The 19,811-nt window shown below is 56.6% G+C and overlaps 2 protein-coding genes across 2 annotated transcripts; one reads left to right on the forward strand and one right to left on the reverse strand.

Annotated features, from left to right (window-relative positions):
- The first annotated feature begins 244 nt into the window (after positions 1–244).
- On the forward strand, positions 245–2,732 carry LOC123477820 (probable hydrolase PNKD). The gene is made up of 3 exons (XM_024563739.2): positions 245–398; positions 1,155–1,323; positions 2,334–2,732. The coding sequence occupies exons 1-3, from the start codon at positions 332–334 to the stop codon at positions 2,524–2,526; spliced, it is 429 nt and encodes a 142-aa protein (XP_024419507.1). The 5' UTR covers positions 245–331; the 3' UTR covers positions 2,527–2,732.
- A 653-nt stretch (positions 2,733–3,385) lies between these two features.
- Positions 3,386–19,473, reverse strand: TMBIM1 (transmembrane BAX inhibitor motif containing 1). The gene is made up of 12 exons (XM_045198070.3): positions 19,320–19,473; positions 10,741–10,976; positions 9,415–9,506; positions 8,631–8,695; positions 8,396–8,449; positions 7,874–7,924; positions 7,159–7,198; positions 6,897–6,934; positions 6,637–6,724; positions 6,235–6,330; positions 5,154–5,207; positions 3,386–4,811 (listed from the first exon to the last, which is right to left on the reverse strand). The coding sequence occupies exons 2-12, from the start codon at positions 10,934–10,936 to the stop codon at positions 4,665–4,667; spliced, it is 921 nt and encodes a 306-aa protein (XP_045054005.1). The 5' UTR covers positions 10,937–10,976; positions 19,320–19,473; the 3' UTR covers positions 3,386–4,664.
- Positions 19,474–19,811: the final 338 nt, after the last annotated feature.

Consider the following 19,811-nt stretch of genomic DNA (forward strand, 5'->3'; position numbering starts at 1 on the left):
TGGGCTGGAAGAGCGACGGCCGCTTGGCCAATAGGGAAAGGGGTTGACTAGCTTAATCACCAATCACAGAGCAGAGTTGGGAGAAGGGGACGGGGCGTGGCAGGGAGAACCCAAACTCCGCCCAACCTGACTCCGCCCCGGACAGGAGGGAAACAAGCGAGCGTGCGCGCCTCCGGGTCTCCTGGGAAGAGTAGTTCGGCCCGATCCGCTCTAAGCGCTTTTGGGAGATGTAGTTTCTGTTCCGTAGGCGGGACGGAAGGAGCGGGGGAGGACCCTTACGCAAACTACAATTCCCGACGGGGACCGCGGTGAAGGGGGGTGGGATCTGAACATGGCGGCGGTGGTAGCTGCTACGGCGCTGAAGGGCCGGGGGGCGAGAAATGCCCGCGTCCTCCGGGGTAAGGAGAGGGACCCCGGGGAGGGCAGGACTCCAGGAGAGCCCTTTTTTTGCACATCCCGCCCGGCGACAGCAGGAGGTCAGGGCTGTCGATTCCTGCTCGCACTTCTCTGCAGGGTCTTAAAGAGTCTGGGGACTATAAGGTGGTCTCTAAAGGTCACCCAGCCAATCCCTCTGCCTTCGGGTTACACAACACCTCTGGGGTCTTGCTGCCCGAGGGAGTCCCAAGGCAGCCTTTTAGACTTCCGCGCTCCAGGTGTTTCACACTCACCGCAGTGCAGAGGAAAGAGCCCTGAGCTTCTGGAGGCTTGGGTTCTAGCCCCGGAAAATTAGCAGTTTGACCTTGGGCGAAGAAGTTCATCTCTTTGGGCTTCAGTTTCCTCTTCTATAAAACGAGGGGACGGAGTAGACCACCTTTAAGCTCCCTTCCAGTGCTAACATGCTGCGGTTTGCAAACATTTTTGTGGATTTCCTTCCTACGTCTCATGTGAGTCCCACTGCAGTCCTTCCCATCCTGTCTTGTGATGAGATAAAGAACGGCCAAACTCGCTCTCCTGGCACCAGGGTGATGAGCCCACAGTGACGTGAAAGTGGCTTCCAAAGGTGTCACCTCGATAGCGATTTTCCCATTTGGCTTTGGATTATCCCTGGCACTTGTTACACCATACTGCAGTCACCTCCCTTCCTCAGAGAGCAACCACTCCTCCCCAGGCTTTCTCCTCACCGTCTTACTGACCTTCATTATCTCTATCCACAGGGATTCTCTCAGGAGCCACAGCTAACAAAGCTTCCCAGAACAGAACCCGGGCACTGCAAAGCCATGGCTCCCCAGAGGGCAAGGAGGAGCCTGAGCCCCTATCTCCTGAGCTGGAATACATTCCCAGAAAGAGGGGCAAGAACCCTATGAAAGCTGTGGGACTAGCCTGGTGAGTTTTAACCCTTTGCCCACCAATAGGGAGTGGCACCAGGGGAGGGTGGGACCCAGAAACTTATCTAAGTGTCTGGTGGGAAGATGAATCCAAGATTGTGGAGACAGACGTGCTGGGTGCAAGGACTGGGGATCCCAGAGGAATGGGGCAGGGAGGTTGGAAAGTGTGTGCAATTGGAAAGACAGCAGGTTTTCTGTGGAGTAAGCTGAGCTAATCGGATGTGAATTTGGTTCCCTGGCCTCATCTTTTTTGGGGAGCTTGGGTGAGACTCAATTGAGGTTTTACCTAGAAGGTGTTCAGTACATTGTTATTCAGATTGGACTCTGACCTTAATACATGTTGTTGATTGATATTAAAGGGGAGGGGGAAATTAACCTTTTTTTCAGCCCCTTAGGTGTTCTATCCCTTTACAGTGTAATGTTTTAGTCTTTCTGGTAAATATTACATCCCCATTTCACAGATGAGAGAACTGAGGCTCAGAGCTGGGATTCTGATCAGGTCTTGTGACTCCATGCCCTTTCCCCCACACCAAGGTGCTCCCAAGTAGCAGTTACTCAGAATGAGAAGGGAGTCTGGGAGAGGGTGTGGGGCCGTTTAGGCAGAGGGAAACTTTGCCAAGACTTGGAGAGAAAAAGGATGGGCTGTCAGGAGAATCACACACAGGCCATATAGCAGGATTGCAGGGCTCAACGTTGAGAAGTGTCACTCTGGCTACCGCGAAAAGGAATGCAGAGGTAGGCAGAGACCCAACTACACTAGGCCTGTTGTGCCATACCTAGGCATTTGGGCTTGGTGGGAAGTGATGGAGAGCTGTGAAGGGATTTTATGCAGGGCAGTGGCAGGATCTGATTTGTGTGGGGCCCTCGGGCAGCCAGTGTGGAGGCCAAATAGACAAGAGGTGTTGCAGTTCTCACGAAATCAGTGAAGCTGGAATGAGATTTCTCCCCAGCTCCTCTGGCTCAGGCACGGCCCCTCCCCAAACCCCATGCACATCTCCCCACCCCTAGGGCCATCGGCTTCCCCTGTGGTATCCTCCTCTTCATCCTCACCAAGCGGGAAGTGGACAAGAACCGTTTGAAGCAGATGAAGGCTCGGCAGAACATGCGGGCATCCAACACGGGCGAGTATGAGAGGCAGAGGTTCAGGGCCTCCTCCCAACACGCCCCATCTCCTGAAGCTGGGTCTGGGGCGCAGACCTGAGGAACACTGCAGACCTCCCCTAGACTGTATTGACTGTGGCCTCCAAACTGCGAAGTACTTTGGGTTTGGCTGCAAATCTGGCCTTTGCCTCTAGGGCCCACCAGAGGGCGCCTGAAGCCCAGGCTGCTGCCGGCGCCCTTCCCTCCTCTCCTCCCTGAAACCAGCCAAAAGCTAATAAAGTTATTGAGTGTTGGAGTGGAAAGGAACTGGGACTGGATTTTTGAGTCCCTTGGGACGGGAGGGACTGAGGGTGGGGCTGGTTACTCCTGTGTGCTCTGTCTCACAAAAGCATTCAGTGTTCCCCTCTTAATGGTTCGGGAAACCACAGAGTTCAGCAACAAGCCTAGGCTCAGGCCCTGGGGACCAAGCCCACAGAGCTGCTGGCCAGGAGGGTGGAGCCTCTCTCAGCTTTGAACAAATAAAAACAAAAAATCAAAAAGGGCATTGAGGGTGTGAAAGAAAGAAAAGCACTACTCGTAGCTGAGTCCAAATGACGCGACCTGTCTGGGCTTCAGTTTCGTTAAGAGGTTTTGGACTAGTGATCTCTAAGGCAGGTGACCTAAACCTGAGCCTGCGCCCATCTCCCCCACCCCAACTGCGAAACTGTCTGCACACACACAGCTTTGTGGGAGAGAGTTCATGAGCTTTTGTGGAGGGTCCGTGATGTAAGGGAGGTCACGTGCTCTGAGCCGTGCCCACCACCCCCAGCAATGCAGGTGGAGCTCTGGCCAGCCTTTCACATCCATCACCAGGAAGCACTGGGGCAGAGTGTACTTGGCTATCTTAGAAACGGAAGAAAGAAAGTGGTTGCTTTGGGCAGAGCCAGACCGAAAGTGAAGAAAACCAGAGTCAAGTGGGGTTTTAACTTCTAAACATAAAACTTTATTACATTTCTAGTTATGTCCTTTTACGTGATAAACTTAGGACCAAGGACTTAATAGAGGAGTCCTAATTATACCCTTGGGCTGATTTGCTTTCCACCCACCCCACCCCATAGAGTGACCCTTGTCCTCCTTCCCCCTTCCAGCTTGAGGCACTTGGTGTCACAAAGAAAGCAGTAGCTGGCTGGGGAGATGGGGTCTGAGTCAAATCCCCCCATGAGCGTTCAGAACAGAGGGGAAGTGTCCTTCCTCTCAGCGCCCTCCCCAGGTTAGCAGAAAGAAAGAACACCTAAGCTTCCACAGGTGTCACTACTGGCTTCTCCATCTCTCAGACTGGACAAGGTACCCCCAGGCATTTTCCCTGCCCCCAGCCCAGCCTCTTCATCCTGGTTCTTTCCTGGCCACACTTACAAACCACCCCATCTCCTGACCTTTGCCCCTCACTTTCTGCCTTGAGCTGCCTGAGCAATAGGAAGCAAGAGATTCCTCTAACCAGAGATCTCAGAAGCACCAGGGAGCGCCCCTAACCCCAACCCCAGGCAGCTTTGGAGAATGGGGACCAGATGGCTGCAAATGAGCCTGCTTTCTCTGCCCGCAGCCATGAGGAAGCCAGGGTAGATACTGCTCTGTATTGGCCCCTGTGCTTGCCTTTGCTTGCTCTCATCTTCCTCCCCTGCCCCAACCCGGATAAACAGTATATACATGCCATCATAAAGGGAGCTGAAGCAGGGGGCCCACAGGCACAGATCTCTTATTCCTCCCTGAGCTGGGAAGTGCCAAGGTTTGCCAGGGGAGTACAGCATAATGGTGTAAGAGTCCTGGAGGCAGAGGACAAAGCTCTTTTGTTAGGGGATGAGGGAAGAAACAGCCCCAGCTACTTCGCCCAGAAGAAGCTTGTGGCAATGGTGGGAGGGGAAACCTCATGACCTTGAAGTCACTTCTACCTCCACATCCCCTTTTAGTTATGGAGTAGGCTCTTGTCACACCCCCTACAGCCCCAGCAGTTAGGAAGAATTTGGTGCCACACAGTGGGTGCGTCTTCAGCCTAGTCCCTGCCAAGAGTTAGTTCCCAGTTCCTCCAGCCCCACCAGGTGGCACCCACACATCCACAGCCAGAGAGGCCACCCGCTCAGGACAGAAGGAAGCTGGGCATAGTTCTTGAGGGAAGGAAAGGGGTCTGTGGCTCAGACCCCGGTCACACGGCCCAGCCCTCTAGGGATAGGAGAGCCTTGGGTGGCATGGAACTGGGGGTGCTCTTTAATCACGACTCCCCACCAGCTGCAGCACGAAGGTGAAGATGTAGATGATGTCCGTGTAGATCTGCAGGGCGCCGGTGATGTAGTCCTCTGGGCTGATGGTGTGCTTCCGGTTCCCCAGGACCAGCTGCGTGTCATAAGCCAGGAACTGCAGGGACAGGCACAAGTGAGGACCCAGGGGCACGGCGCCAGAACTTGTTTCTGGTCGGCAGGTCTGACCCCGGAGCCTCTGTGCCATGCAGCAGTGTGCTTAGGGGACACGTTAACGAATGGCACAACAGTCTCTACCCTCAAGCAGTTCAGTCTGCAAAGGAATAGAGGCGCCCTGTCTCTGCCGTACGGCCTGCTGAGTGTCCCACAGCAGGCAGTGGGAACGAGAGCAGGCGGGAGTGCCCAGAAAATCAGTGGAACCTCTTGACAGTGGGAGAGGGACGGGTAAAGCCACGCTCCCCTCAGCTCTCCTTCCTAGGGGGGACAGGTCCTTACTCACCAAGGTGAAGCAAATGGCCCCCAGAGCAGCATAGACCATATGGAGCCAGTACACCTGGGGAGAGGAAACGGGGTGATAGGAATCTCAGCAAAGCGTGGACCAGGGCAGGCACTCTCAGGCCCAGCTTTCCCTGGGGTTCTGGCATCCAAGTAGGTGGGTCCAGGTAGCTACCTGTGTGAGAGGACTACCTCTGCCCTCCAGACCCCGGAAGAGATCAGAGTGATAACGCACTTAGCAGGGAAAACAAAACCCGTCCTCCTATGGCATGTGAAAGCCAATCTCCAAAGTGAGTTAAGGTACAGAGGTGTCCGCTATATTCCTGGGGAGAGGTGGTTGATTTACGGCGCGGGGAGGGGTGGGCTCAGGCATGCACTGGTGGGGGAGCCCTACTGCACAGCCCCCAGTCCCAGTCAGCCTTTAGGAGAGCGGTTCTCGCAGCCCAGCCTGGGAGGGACAGACTAAAGAAGAGAGCTGAGAGGGAAGCCCCCAACCACCCTGATGAACATGAGAATCAGAGAGGACCCCCAGGGCAGCCCTGCTGCACAGCCCTCCAGGTGCCTGTCCACAGAAGGGCAGGGCCAGCCCACGGCCAAGTGCGCAGGCAGCCCCACGTTCGTGTGCTTCCCCTTCTAGCACTGTTCTCCCTGCTCTGCCACGAGGCTCCCTCAGTCTAGGCCCCCAGGCTCGCCCCCACTGACTGGAATAAAAGAGGAGTTGGACGCAGTGATCCCTAAGTTTCCTTCCACCCTGGCCCACCTTCTTGGTCCTCCGGGTACCCCTCGCAGCCTGCCTCCGAGACTCTGGTTTCGCCAGCAGACAGCTTGCACCCACTACTTCCCACAGGAGTTCCGTGGTGCTGTCCGAGGCCTCAGGTGCTGTGGCTCCCAGGGCCATCGGTCACTAAAGAGGAACTATACCCTCACCCAAAGGATGGGCCTCAGCACTGGTGCCTTTGCTAGTTGGTGGAGAGGTCCTGAGGTCAGAGCCCGCCCAGGGGCCTGTGGGGCCTGCTGCACTCGCCATACAGAAGGTGTTCCCCAGGCCCTGGGTTTGCTGACCCCAGCTCTCCCAAGACACTCACATATTTGAAGGCCAGCACAATGGCAGTGACGATCCCAGTCACCATCATCACTATTCCCAGGACACAGAAGAGGCCTGTGCATGAGGTGAAGTCCACCTGCCCAGGGAGGAAGAATGAGGCTCCTGTCAGACAAGTTCCACAACTAGCAGCCCAGCAAGACTGGCCCTGCCTCCCCCGACCAGGGAGTCCCAGTGCTGCCTCCTGGGGGCACGGGAGCGGGAGCGACAGTCCAGACGGACAGGAAGCAGTTCCGTAGGAAGAGTAGCTCTGAAGGGAAGGTCACTAGGGTCTCTAAGGGAAATCCTCTGGGCCCTCCCAGGCCTGCTCAAGTGCCACCTTTAAGGGCCAGCTGTGTACAAGAAATGGGAGCAGAGTGGCCAGGGAAGGGCCCTCTACCCTCACCTTGGTCTGGAAGCAGAAGATGGTGACCGAAATGGACACCACAGCAGTGATGATCATCGCAATGATGACGGCCTTGGTCTGATACATGCTGGAGGGAAGACAGTGAGAGAGGCCAGAGGCACACGTGACTGACTTCAAACCCACCACATCCAGGAGGACCCTGCCCAGGATGCCCCGTGCAGAAGACAACCAGTCCAGGGTGCCCCACTCCCCCAGAACACACACTTCCCAGGCGCATAGTGGGCTGTCCCTGACTGTACCTGGAAATGGTGCCGGTCATGAAGCCCAGGGCAAGAGTCTGAGGGAGGGAGGAGACCAGAGTGAAACAGAGAAGAGGGGAGGCATGGCCGTGGTGGAGTGTCCGAGCTGGGGGTGAATGTGACCGGGGAGACCCAGGCAGGGGTCAGGATATGGTGACACAGAGAACCAGAGACGTCTCCCACAGTGGCATCGCTAGCCCTTCCCGGGGACTAGCCCTCCCTCACCCCATCTGCACACCCCCCTCCACCCCTCTAGACTCACAAAGAGGGCCAGCAGGATGATGTTCCATGGGAAGCGGCGTCTGAAGGGAAAGAGAGCGTGACTGGGTGACTCGGGCCAGCCAGTCATCAGAGTTCTTTAGCACAAGGCAGTTCTTGGCTTGGGGGAGGGGAGGCTGGCTCAGGTGTTCTATGCAGGCACAAGAGAGGGTGACAGGGCAGACCTGGGCTATGGGGCCAGAGACCTGGATTCGTTTGCAGCTCTTACACTATGTGCAACTGTGCGAAAGTTACTCAGCCTCTCTGAGCCTTGGGTTCTTTCTATTTGTTAAATGGTTAGAATATTACAAAGCTTGCAGGGTGCTTGTAAGAATGATGGCTAAAGTAGTTTATTTGTTTCCTTTTTCTTTTTTTTCCCTCCAAATTATAAGAAAGTTTAACCAGCTGGGCTGCATAGGCTCAGGGAAAAAGTTACAGAAGCAAGAGGGTCCTTAGACCTTAGCAGGGACAAAGGCAAAGGTTTAGCGGGGGCGGGGCGGGGGCGGGGGGAACCAAGCGGGGAAGTTCATGCTCTGAAAGAGAGAGCTCGAAGAGCCAGGTACTTTGTACACATGAGAAGGTAGCTGCTATCATCCTCATTGTTGCTTTTAAATCTCCACTCAGCTGCTATTATAAGGATACCCCTTTCTTCCCAAAAGATTTGGCCCCATTCCTGCCCCCCGCCACCCCTTCTCCTTGTCTAAGTCTTGGGGACTCACCTGGGTCCCTGGCAGCAGGCAAGGGTCAGGTAGGTAGCCAAGAAGACAGCACTGGGGAGAAAGAGACAGGGAGTAGTCCACAGGCCTGATCTGCTCCTCAGCCACTCCTGGCCCGGCCCAGCCTGGCCTGGCCGCACTCAGCAGGCCAGCAGGTTGGAGCCCACAGAGCTGTTCAGAAGTCTGAGGGGACGCTATCCAGCAGGACAAGATTGCCCAAGCCAAGGGCACTGAGAACCTCTGTAAGGGGGGCGGGGCAGCCATGAGAGGGTGAAGGCGGCCTTGGCAGACGGGCCAGCAGAACGGGAAGATCACTGTGCTGGGCATGTGTCGCCTCGGTCCCCAGCCCTGCTCCTGGGAGTTCTGTGCAGCTGCTCCTCCTCCCTGGGCGGCACACACCCACACTGCCCAGCACAGATGGCAGCCTGGGAGCCCCTCTCAGAAGTACTAGATCCCTGGCCTGAGAACAGCCAGTCACCTGTCACCCCTCCTGCCCTTGCTCCGAGCACAGGAACGCAGACTCACTAGGATACGTAGTAGACGGCCGTGTTTCTCCGCACAAACTCGCCGACTGGCTGCCTGTGGGGCAGGACAGGACAAGAGAGGGGTCACAGCCATTTCCTCTAATCGCCCGCAACCACTCTTCTTCCAGTGGACCCGAGTAGAGGGCCCGCCGCACCCCAGCCCCTGGCAGGAGCCCCAGAGCAGGCCCAGGACTCCAGAGCTCCTAAGAGAGGGGCGGAGAGGCCTAGAGACTCACACAAAGGTGAAGATGGCGATGATGGCAACTGTGATGAGCAGCTGGACAGAGATGATGCTGTACACCTGGAACATAGACAGGGTCACCATCCCACACCCCTGGCCTCTCCCCAGGAAGCAGCCAGCCCCCCAATACCAAGGAGCCTGAAAAACTCCTTTTCTCTGTCTGTTAGTGGTGGGGAGGGCCTCCGTAATTGTGAAGGATCTACTCTTTGTTTTCATTTGAGAGCCCTCCCCAGCTGCAGTCAGGTGGAGAGGCTGGCTCAGGTACTGCACACACCTCAGAGCTGCCCCCCACCTCCAGCTGCCCCTTGACACTCCCACCCTTATCCGACTCCAGCCTCAATGTGCTGCGTACTTCCCCCGCCTCACTGCACCTGACGACCAGGTGCGGCTTCCACACAGCAGCAGCCCAGGCTGACCTTTGTCAGGCACTGTCTACTCTGAGGAGGGCGCTGTGCCAACAGGAGGGGGGTGGGGGGGCTGTGGCCATTTCTGGCTTTGAGTTGCTTGTGGTCCAACAAAAGAAAGGGGGCTGGGGGGGGGGGCAGGGCACTCTGCAGAGCCCGCTGAGATTTTCACAGACCGAATCTGCCCCCACCCCAAAATGAGGTCATGGAAAGAAGAGCAAAGGGTTGGGGGATAGGGGTCAGAAGAGTGCAGGGCTAGAGAGGACAGGGAAGGCAGCAGCTATTTCCATGGGAACATTGCCCCAGGGCTGACAGAATGCCCCTCCTCCCCCACCACAGCCCAGGGCCCCAGGCACACTCCTGCCCAGATCTCACCTTTCGAATGAAAGTGTGTCGGACTTTCATGTCTTCCCAGTCTCCAGCCCCAAAGCTGTCACTCCCTGCTCTCTCGCCATCATAGCCTGGGCCTGGGGACAGACCACATGTGACCAACTGGGAACATGTGGCTTTAATCCCAGAGCCTCCATGACATTATTTCGAACAGAGACTCAGGTATCTCTAGCCAAAAAAACAAGTGGTACAACTTGATCTTCTCACCCAAACCAGGTGCCCGCTCTAGATGCCCGCAGAGTGACCCAGAGCACAGGGCTCCTGTCACGAAGGGGCTTAGGTCAGAACCATTCCCATCGGCATGCATTCACTGAGGGCTCCTGGGTGAGGGTGCCCAGCCCACACCTGGGTGCTCTAGTGTATGAACACACGTGGTCTCTGCCGGCAAGATCTCTCGAACTAGTGAGAAAGCCAGGCAGGTGCATGGCTTGGAGCACCAGCCAGGAGAGCTGTGGGGTCAGAGCAGGGGACTCTGGCACAGAAGGAGGAAAAGGAAGGTAGGAACTCAGCACACGTGTGTGCAGGGCAGAGCAGTGTGGACTCAGAGAAAACAGACATGTCAAGGGTACACAGTCACCGGACAAGGCAGGACAGGAAGCATGCCCGCTGCTCTGGTGCTGCACCAGAGCCCATGAGCGAGGCCAGACGAGCCTCTGGCTGTGCTCCAGGCCTCCAGAGATGCTGCGGCCTCAAAGCATTCCTCAAATACCATGGGTGCCTCCTCCAACCGCTTTCAGACTCCACATGGGGGGTGGAGGGCTGCTCAGCAAAGTCTCACTGCCTTCTCATCTCATCTCATTTCTGACCAAGCAGAGGATCACGTGCCACAGCAGTTACCAAACATCCAAAGACTTCTGGGTGTTTGCAAGATTCAGATGTTACCTCCTTAAAGGATGAGGATTTGTCAGCACCAAATTAAATCAAAAAGTGCCTCGGGTTCCTTAGGGAGAGAGGAATCTGGGTGGGGTGGCAGCTGCCTAGTTGGGAATGGCCTCCCAAGGTAACATGGCTCTGAAGCGATTAAGTAAGCAATTAAGTACTTCACCCTGCCACTTTCTCATGCAATGCAGCTTCTGGCCTGCCTAATGGACTCGGCCTCCCTCATGAATAAAGGGGCCAACAGGTGGTCAGGAGGGCTAGGTGCTGAGGGAAAAGTAGAGAAGTAGCAAAGATGGAAGTGGAGAGTTGAAAATCGGATTACCAAGGAGTTAAAAGGGAAGGAAAGGAGGTGGCCTCACGTGCTATGCCCCTCCTCCCACTCCCCCACCCCCCCACCCCTTCACCCTCTCACCCCCTCACCCCGGGACTCACCGTAGTGCATAGGCATCGGGTGGACTGGGGGCATAGGCTGTGGGTAGCCAGCAGGGTGACCATAGCCAGGCTGTGGGTAGGCAGGGTAGGCAGGATACCCACCAGGCAGGACTGACGGCTGCCCGTAGCCGCCCTGGGGTGGAGGGTACAGGGGGTTTCGGTCCTCATATGGAGGTGGGGCACTGGGGTTGGACATGGCCGCTCAAGGGCTGAGGGGAGACCCCAGCTGCTGGGACCTGAAACAGGAGGTGAGAAAAGCAGTCACGAGCGCCCGGAGCCCAGCTCACTCAGCCCAGTCCAGGGCCTCTGTGGGAGGAGACCCCATGTTTTCCCTCAGTCACGGCATGTCACTCTGCCCACAGGCCACCCTCCCCTTCGCCACAGTGCCCCCGCCCCCAGCTCAGCCCCTGCCCCTCGCCTCCACCCCAGCTTTCAGTCCACAGCCCTCCACACTGTGCAGCGTCCTGCCAAAGGCAGGTGGGGACAGCAGGAGCCCAGAGGGGTCACTGGGCATCAGCAGGGTGAGCAAAGAGGAGCAGGGACCTGGGACCTCCCTGTGATCATTTAAGTAAAGCTTCTAGTGACCAGAGAAGAAGCTGATGGCCCAGCAAAGCCTGGTGAATCCCGGGGCCAGCTGGGACCCGTTGAAGGGTTCAGCCCAGCCCTCATGGCAGCGGGCCAGAGTGCCAGGCCAGAAAGGCAGAGCTGGGGAGGAGCCAAGGCCCAGTGCTAGAGCTACCAGGCCCACAGGGGGAGGGCAGAGGGCCCGTGGACAGTGGCAGACTGAGTCAGGGGATGCCTGAGGGGCTGGGTGTACCACAGCTGGGAGGCGGCACAAAAGGGCAGGCCTGAGACAGGACTTTCTGGTTCCTTCAATAGCAGCCTCGGCCTCAGCGCGTCAAGATGGGCGTGTGGCAGCCTATCCACTGCTCCCATCACAGGCCTCCCAGGGAATGGGCAGTGCTGGCGGGGCCTCGAGGGCCCCTGGGAGGGCGAGATGTGCGTTGTGAACCCCAGGTTCTCTGGTATCCCTGTGATTCCTGCCTGTCTCCCCCCAGGCGCAGCGGCTAGCAGGGCTGAGCACTGAGGACTGGGGCCGTGAGCCCCAGATGCTCAGTCAGATGAGGGAACCATGGTTCAGACAGCGAACTCGCAGGTTAGCGGCACCACCAGAATCGAGGCCTTCGGGGACCTGGGTTTGTGCCTGTGTTATGCTGTGTTGTTTATGCCTCTTAAGCCAAATACATTCCTGCTGGCCTGGGGTTCCCCTCTGAAGTGACAGAGATGGGAACTAGGGAAGAGCAAAGAAGAAGGTCCCAGGAAGGCCCCTTTAGGGACAACCCTGAGAGTCTGGGCCCCTTGACAGGGCCACCACTGCCCTGCAGAGCATCCCCAAGGGGCAGACCTTTTGGACCCCCCCATCCAGGTCAGCAGACAGCCTCGGAGCGTCTGCTGGAAGGAAGGGGAAGTGGCTTTTGAGGGCACCTGCACAGTCGGGGGGTCAGATAGAGGGCTGTCTTATCTCTTCTCTCTCAGGACAAGTGGATGGATGATACAGAGAGGAGGGGCAGGGCGGGGCAGGCAGGACACGGATTATGTAACAGGCCAGTCTCTAATGGGTTGTTTTGAGGAAAGCTGTTCTCCATCTCCCCAGAGTAAATGGACCAGCACAGCAAGGCTGTGTCAGGTCAGAAGAAAGATGTCCTGGGCAGCGAGGGCGTGACACAGCACTAGGGCATCAATCGTGGGGGGGTCGCAGTGCCGGGCCTGCATCTGCAGTGGGGTGCCTGAGGGCCGCCGTAAGGAAGGGACGAGGGGGCTGAGCACTGGAGTGTTATGAGCCTAAGAAACGGAGAGACTAACTTTGGAAATGTCCTGGGTTTATATAAGGGTGAGAAAATACTCATAAGTACTTACAATATGTGATTCTCCTTAACAGACTCTTTAAAAAGAAAGAAAACCTGAGGTCCCCTCCCATGAGGCAGGAGGCTCCCCCCCAAACCCCTCTATTCATTCCCTCCAAAACCCCCTTCTAAATCCACCCAGAAAGCGCAAAGGTGGCCCGTTTGCAGGAAGAGGGACGGGCAGGTCACCTTCAGAGTCGGGTTATCTGTCGTGATTACCGTCATCTTGGCACCCAAACTCACCTTCCAGGTGGCGGTACACCGGTGAACGGGCTGAACACAGCCTGAGAGGCACTGGCAAGAAGGGCCCTGTGGTCAGAAGCTCCAGCTGAGCCACCAAACCATGTCACCAGTGCCCAGTTCTGTCACCTCCTTGGGGTGCACCTCTGTGAAATGAGCTGAGCAGACCAGGTGATCTCTGAGCTCATTTCCAGCTCCAACACACTGGCATCCTGTGACCTCCCTGAGAAGCCACGCCATGCGGCACCGGCCCTTCGCCTGGCCAGCCAGCTGCCCGCCCCTCCCTCTTTCCTCCTTCTTCGAAGCAAAGTGAGACAAACAGGTCCCTCCCCGGACTGAGGGGTGAGTCAGGGAAAGCAAGGCCAGCCTCAGATGGTCCACTGGGACTCCAGTGTTAGCCAGCGGGCTGCTGACTCATTAGGACTCCCTCCATACTCCCACCCCCACTCTGAGTCTTCTGGCCTCAGAGGAATTCACCACAGATCTGCCAGCAGGGAACACAGCAGGTCACAGTCCAGTTCCCCAAGGCCTCAGCCACCAGCCCGCGCTCACCAGAGGCCGGCACTGACTGCTTCATCTCACCGTGCCCCCGTGTCTCCGCCTGGAAACTGAGTCTAACACCTTGAGAGTGCCCTCCACAGGGTTGTAAAAATTAAGTGAGCAAACACTCACAGAACACCAAGAATGGTGCCTGACCCCTGATAAACAGTAAATGTTGATTATTTTTAGTTATTTCATTAAATCCTCAAAATAGCCCCACAGGGTAGATACTGCCATCGCCCCTATTTACAGACGAAGGCACAGAGGCTTGGAGAATTCAGTCAGCTGCGCGAGGTCGTGCGACCAGGGTGTGAGGGCATCACGGCTGCGGCTCCCAGACGGGCTCCAGAGCCCGTGCACATCCCTCCTCCACACCCCCATCTGTTCAAACTGCTCGTGGCCTTCCATGTAAGACCCTCGAATGACAGCGGAGGCTTACACAGCCAGCGGGCTCAGAGCCATTGAGCCCCTTCTCTGACCCCAGTTCCCCAACCCTGTGCCACCGCCAGGCGGAAACCAGGTTGGTCAGAGATGGAGACTCTTACACCAAAGAGCTGACAGGAAACTCAGGGCAAGCCCGCCCCTCGCTTTGCCAAGCAGACAGCCATAGTGCAGGGAGAACAGTGACCTGCCCTTGGTCACAAAGCGGGGCCTGGGGTCCGGACAACGTCTCAGATCTCTGGTGTAGAGGCCTGGGTGCAGGAGAGAAAGAGAGTGTCCAGACCCATCAGGGGAGTGGCTGAGCTCAGCCACACTCACCTCTGAGCAATGCCAGGTGAGCAGGAGCCTTGGGCTCATGGCTGCCAGTGTTGGCAGCTTCTGAGCCTGCTCCCTGGCTGCTGCCCAACCTGCACGACAGCCCAGCCACCTCCTCATGGAGACCTCAGCTAGGGATGAGGTTTGGAGCTGGCACTGGCCTAGGTGGTAGGGAAAGAGGGAAGTGGTCCGTGTTTACTTTCACAACTGTGACTAAAGGTGAGAGCCAGAGAAGAATGTAGAGTTGGAAGAGAGGAGGGGGAAGAGGAGGGAAACAACCCAGAGACAGACCGAGGTTGATTCATGCCCAAAGCCTAGAAACCAGGAATCAGGTCATCCGGGTAGCCATTGAGGGGCTCGCAGTCTCCAGGGGCTAAAAAAGACTGTTAAGGTTCCCCAAGGGAAGCCAGAATGTTCCTACAACACAGTGAGCATTCAGCTTCTACTGGACACACTCCAGGGCCAGAGAGCAAGACTGTTCCACTGGCGGCAGCTTGAATCACTAGAACATTCTTCCTCACAGTGCCTGTTACCAAGACATTCGGACTCTGCCCTGTCCTTGCCACGTGACAGATCTAAGTTTGCTCCCCTCTCATGGCCCCGACCCCTCATCAGGAAGGAGCCAGACCCTCTCCTTCCTCCTGCAGGACCCCTGGACTCAGCCATCACAGCAGCAGAAGTGCTATGTGGGCACAAACGCAGCATGTGCTAGCTTCAGGGTTTCAGGGGCAGCCTCGGGGAAGCATCTCCTCCCCTGAAGTGCAGCCACCATGCTCCTAGCCATGTGAGGCCCAGCCCAGGCCCAGGCTGCCCTAGGGGGGCACCTGAAGGGTTAAGGCTCTGGAATCTGCAGAGGCCTGCACTACTGGGGTTACAGCAAAAGGGTGTGTATGTTTGAGGGAGGGGCCAGAAAGGAGCAGCTGACTGGTCCAGGCAGCGTACCCGCCTCCCTGCCAGGAACGGGTGCCCAGAGCCGAATGGAAAGAATAGCTCAGAGTGCACATCTCAGGAAACCCCACCCAGCAGACCGGGGAGGGCAGCCCTGGCCCACTGGGACCTGGTCTCTTGTAACAGTCTCTTTACTTCCCTCTTCCTTTACCTATTCCAACTCCCCCAGCTCCCCATCCCCCGAAAAAAAAACACTTCACACTCCTCCCGGGGCATACAGCCACCAGGGCAGATGCACATGGACCGAGGGGCCCGGAACCAACTTATCCTTTTGTCCGCCTGGCCCCTGGGATTAATAGGATGATGCTGAGCAGATCTGAAAACTTGAAAGTCAGAGCTGGAACGGACTTTAGAAATCATCTAGTCATTTGACAAAGAAACCTCAGAGCCAAGACAGTTCCTGCCTCAGCTCGCCACAAGCCCTCTGGGTCATGGGTTTTGAACTTCTTTCCCAGCCCTGCCCACTGAGAACAGTCCACCCATTTCCCCAGTTCTCTGTGTCCTCCTGCTCAGAAATAGATTAAGAAGTCATGATTTCCTCCCCAGCCTCCGACTCTAGCCAGGGCGGCCTCTGTCCAGTCGGAGACGGAGAGGGGTGGCTCCAGGCCCCATGGAAGGGGAAGCTGCCCTGGAGAGCAGGGAGGGTCCGGGCATCCACGGCTCCCCCCTCACCCTTCTTTGAGGGCTGCACTGTGTCCTCAGTGTGGTAACCGCAAAGCCCCACAGAAGTCCGTGTCAGAACGTCCTGAGAGTGCAGATCAGGAATGGAGGGAGCCATTAAGCACGGAGGGAGGCAAGAGAATCCTGTACAGTGAGTAGTAAGCACTGGGTACATCGGAGCCGCACAATGGCCCTATGACAGGCATACCCTTATCTCTACTGTACAGATGACAAAACAAATTCAGAGGGAAACAGATCTACGGTCCCATAGCAGGTGAGCAGCAGAGAAGGGTTTGAACCCAGATCTGACGTCTGATTTTACACCGCCAGGAGCAGATGCCTCTGAGACACCCCCACCAGTCACCTGTGATGAGGTCAGCACCCAGGGTAGGCAGAGGTAGAAAATGTCTGTGCTTTTGATAACCAGTCCCTTTCCCTTCGTAGGAAGTCAGTCCAGGCCAGAGCCCTGGCCTTGACGCCACTGTGTGAGTCAGGATCGGCCACTTCCCATCTCTGGGCTCAGTTGTCTCGTCTGCGAACGAGCACACTGAGCCAAAATATCCAAGTCCATGCCACCTCTAAGTCTCTGATTCTGCGTGAAGAGCCTAACAAACCAGAACATGAGGCTTCAGGGCAGAATGACCTACTTCCTGAAGAATTTAGGCTAAGGTTACAACTCACGTTATCTGGTCTGGAGGACCATCCACAGAGGCAGAGGCATGTGGCATGTTCTGGGTGTGGGGGTGGCCATAACTCTGTCCTCCCAGACTGCCCCTATATTGCCCCGTGGACCCGACGGCCAGCATTTCCTAGGGGCTCACTCACCCCAGAGCCTTCAGAGAAACACATTAGTACTAGAGGAGAAAGAACAAGGCAGAAAGCCAAGAGCCCTAGGTTCTAACTCTACCACTAGCTGGCCTCCCTTCCCCCTATCAGCCCACATGAGGGCAAGGTGGAGAGGCTCGTTACCCAGAACCAGAGTGGAGAGCTAGAATCCTCAAGCCCGGTGTTTCCCGGAATGCTCTAAAGAACACTGCCCCAGGAGACAGGAGCTCTGAAAACAGATCAGTCTGAAGAACCACCCACACCCCTCTGGAAGTTCACATGGCACAAGGCCACCGAGCAGCCCCCCAGTGAGCAAAGCTGTCCAACTTTGATGAACCCAGTGAACCTTCAAGCTTTCTTAAGCTCGAAACATTTTCATCAAAATACACCTATTTAATAATATCCTATGGAATGCTGACCAGGCCATCTTTGATTTACAGCAGACCCAACCCTGAGAATGAGTCGTGTCCTAACTCCTACCTTTCTTTCAGCTGAGGTACAAATGACGGAACATTGTATTAAGTGTCAGGTGTACAACACAATAATTCAATATTTGTATACACTGCAACATGTATACCACCACAGAAGTCCAGTTACCATCCATCACCATACAGACTTAGAAAATTTTTTTCTTGTGACAAGAACTTTTAATATTTACTCAGCAACTTTCAAACATGCACGACAGTACTATTGACTAACTCCTCGCATCTTACAACCCCTGTCCTTACACACAGCCCCTGAGGACAGTCACATTAAGTGCCAGACGTGCCCCCTGGCTCTCTGAGAGTCAGCTGAATGCCTAGACCCTCTGCAGGAGTCCTTCCTCCCCCTCCCCCGCAGCTGCTCCTATAATCGCCACAGTGGGATCTCCTGCCAAGGGCTGGGTGACATCCCCAACTAGCATTGAACCAGGAGGCTGGCACCCACTGACGTCACCTCAACGTAACAGGAACAAAAATACAAATCGTCACACCCAAGAATAAGGACTCACTCTTATCTTCCTCCCTGACCACTGTACGGAGTGCCTCTAGGCACCCAGCACTGTGGCCTGTGGACTGCTGGGTATCATTTCTACTTCAAAACCAAACCCAGGTTTTGGCCTAGAATTCCAGAATCTTAGGGCTGGAAGATTCTGTCAAGGCTGTCCCCTCCAAGCCGTTCCCAACAGAATACTCCAGAAACCCCACATCACATTGCTAGCAGAGGCCTTCTTCCCAGAGAGCTGCATGGGCTTCCATTCTCAGGCCCTCCCTGTGCAGCCCTCTGAAGTCACACAGGCGTGTGTCCCTTCTCAGGGGCTTCTGCCCAGGGGCAGGGGGGAAGTTCGGGGGATCCAAGTGCTCTGAGGTGGACAGCTTCCAGCTGAGGCCTCCATTCCCACGGGAGGAGGCTGAGCTGAGGTGGCTGCTAGCTCAGCTCATGTCCTCACACTTAAGGTGTAACCGGTCATTACCTCTCTGCCGTGCCCACTTCTACAGTGAGGCCCTGTACAGTGAGGCCCTGTAGAGGCCCCGGGATCTCCTTGAGATCCCGGCTCAAGGAGACAGAGGAAACCAGGGCCCTTGGCACTGTGTGGTCCCACCACTTTTTTCTAGGTTACACACTGGGTCCTCATGACTGGAGAGACAGGGAGGGCAAGCAGGTGAGAAGAAGTATGGCTGCCCGTCTGTCCCAGACACAGCAGCCCCAAGGAAGCACCTAGCTCCCGCTGCCATCACTGACTGGCCAAGCCAAAGGCGCTGGCTTTGAAACCAAAGCTCACCAGTGAGATGAATATTTCAGAGCCCCAGAAAACTGGACACCTGAGGGACCTTCCACGACATGTGGCTCTGACCCTGGTTCCCAGGCCTACCCCCACTTATCTATCCCATGCCCAGGTTCCTCAGGTAGAACCCCAGAGAGCTCCACAGTGGGCTGGGAGGGGATGGAGACCCCACAGGGGCCAGGGCTGATGCAGAACCCACAGGATGCCAAGCCTCCCAGCCTTCTTCCTCTACTTGCCCTCGCACTGTCGCCTGGCTCCTTCCCTGGTCTCCACTTGTTTACCCCCTTCCCATTTTCCTGCTTGCTTTTTACTCTGACCCAAAGAGGCCCGCAAGAGAACAATACTCCCCCTGTAGTCTTCTGAGCCCAGCCTGGAGGAAGTGGCAAGAGCAGGCAAAGTGAGGAAAAGCCACGGTGACCGAGGTGGCCGCTTCCCCACGCCAAGGGCGGGGGCAGCTCACTGTTTCCACCCTGTCTCTCCCCGCACTCACTAGAACGCTCCTTCACCAGTCTACACCAGGGCCGGCAGCAAGCGCAACCTGCGCCCAGGGTGAGTGCTGCGCACCTCCCGCTCTCACCAGGTGAGGGCCATGAGGGCCCTCATTCCCACGCACAGCTGGCCACGCCGGGGCTGGCGCGCGGGACACGCCCTGCGATAGGCACGAGCCAGAAAGAGGGGCGCGTGACACCCTTAGACTCTGGCTCGCTCGCCGTGCTCACAACCAGCCGCTCGGCTCCCAAAAGTAAACAGGCGACTCTCGCCTGCCCCAGACGCAGAAGGAAGGCGAAACTCCCACGGAGAGCAACAGATCCCCGTGCTGGCACCGGCTCCCCGTGCACTCCGATAAAGTTTGGGGGCGCGGCCCAGCAGCGGCCCAGCCCCGGCTCAGTCCCCGCAAGTCCGCAGACCCCAACTCCCGCCGGCCGCGACCCTTCGCTTGCCTGGTCGACTCGGACGGTGTGTTCCCGGCCTCCAGGCGTAGCGAATCCCGCACCGCCCGCTCCGGCCTCGGCTGGGGTGCACGGCGCTGCGCTGGGCTAGGGCTCCGCGCCCCGCCCCGTCGCGTCGGCCGGGCGGGGCGGGCTCACTGGGGTCCGCCCCGGGTCCCGCCCGCTTCCGGCCGGTGGCCGTGACGAATCCACTAGTATTTTCTAATTTAAAGGCAATACGTAATTACTGCTGGAAATTTAGAAAACACAAAAATGTAGGGTGAAAAGCACTTCATGCCACCCTCTCCCGACTGCCAGCGGGAAGCGCTTGCTTTTGGTGCTTCTTTGCCTTCAGGTATTTTACTTGTTTTTCTAGAGTGAGGTCATATTATGTAAATTTTGTTTGTTGCCCTTCTTTTACTTAGCGTTTTTTCACAAGCATGTTCTTGTACTAAATATTATTCAAAAGCCTCAAAATGCCTCACAAGTCCTCTATCACATAGC

The sequence above is a fragment of the Desmodus rotundus genome, chromosome 2, assembly GCF_022682495.2.
Source record: "Desmodus rotundus isolate HL8 chromosome 2, HLdesRot8A.1, whole genome shotgun sequence".
NCBI lineage: Eukaryota > Metazoa > Chordata > Mammalia > Chiroptera > Phyllostomidae > Desmodus > Desmodus rotundus.

What these genes read in the sequence shown, in the direction of transcription:
- TMBIM1 (XM_045198070.3), bottom strand. Translation starts at nt 10,936, where the DNA reads ATGTCCAACCCCAGTGCCCCACCTCCATATGAGGACCGAAACCCCCTG. An exon ending in TCATCCTGCTGGCCCTCTTT is followed by an intron (nt 6,935 to 7,158) that starts GTGAGTCTAGAG and finishes TCCCTCCCTCAG; the next exon opens with ACTCTTGCCCTGGGCTTCAT. An exon ending in GGGCCATTTGCTTCACCTTG is followed by an intron (nt 4,812 to 5,153) that starts GTGAGTAAGGAC and finishes CTGTCCCTGCAG; the next exon opens with TTCCTGGCTTATGACACGCA.
- LOC123477820 (XM_024563739.2), top strand. Translation starts at nt 332, where the DNA reads ATGGCGGCGGTGGTAGCTGCTACGGCGCTGAAGGGCCGGGGGGCGAGA. An exon ending in AAATGCCCGCGTCCTCCGGG is followed by an intron (nt 399 to 1,154) that starts GTAAGGAGAGGG and finishes CTCTATCCACAG; the next exon opens with GGATTCTCTCAGGAGCCACA. An exon ending in AAAGCTGTGGGACTAGCCTG is followed by an intron (nt 1,324 to 2,333) that starts GTGAGTTTTAAC and finishes CCCCACCCCTAG; the next exon opens with GGCCATCGGCTTCCCCTGTG.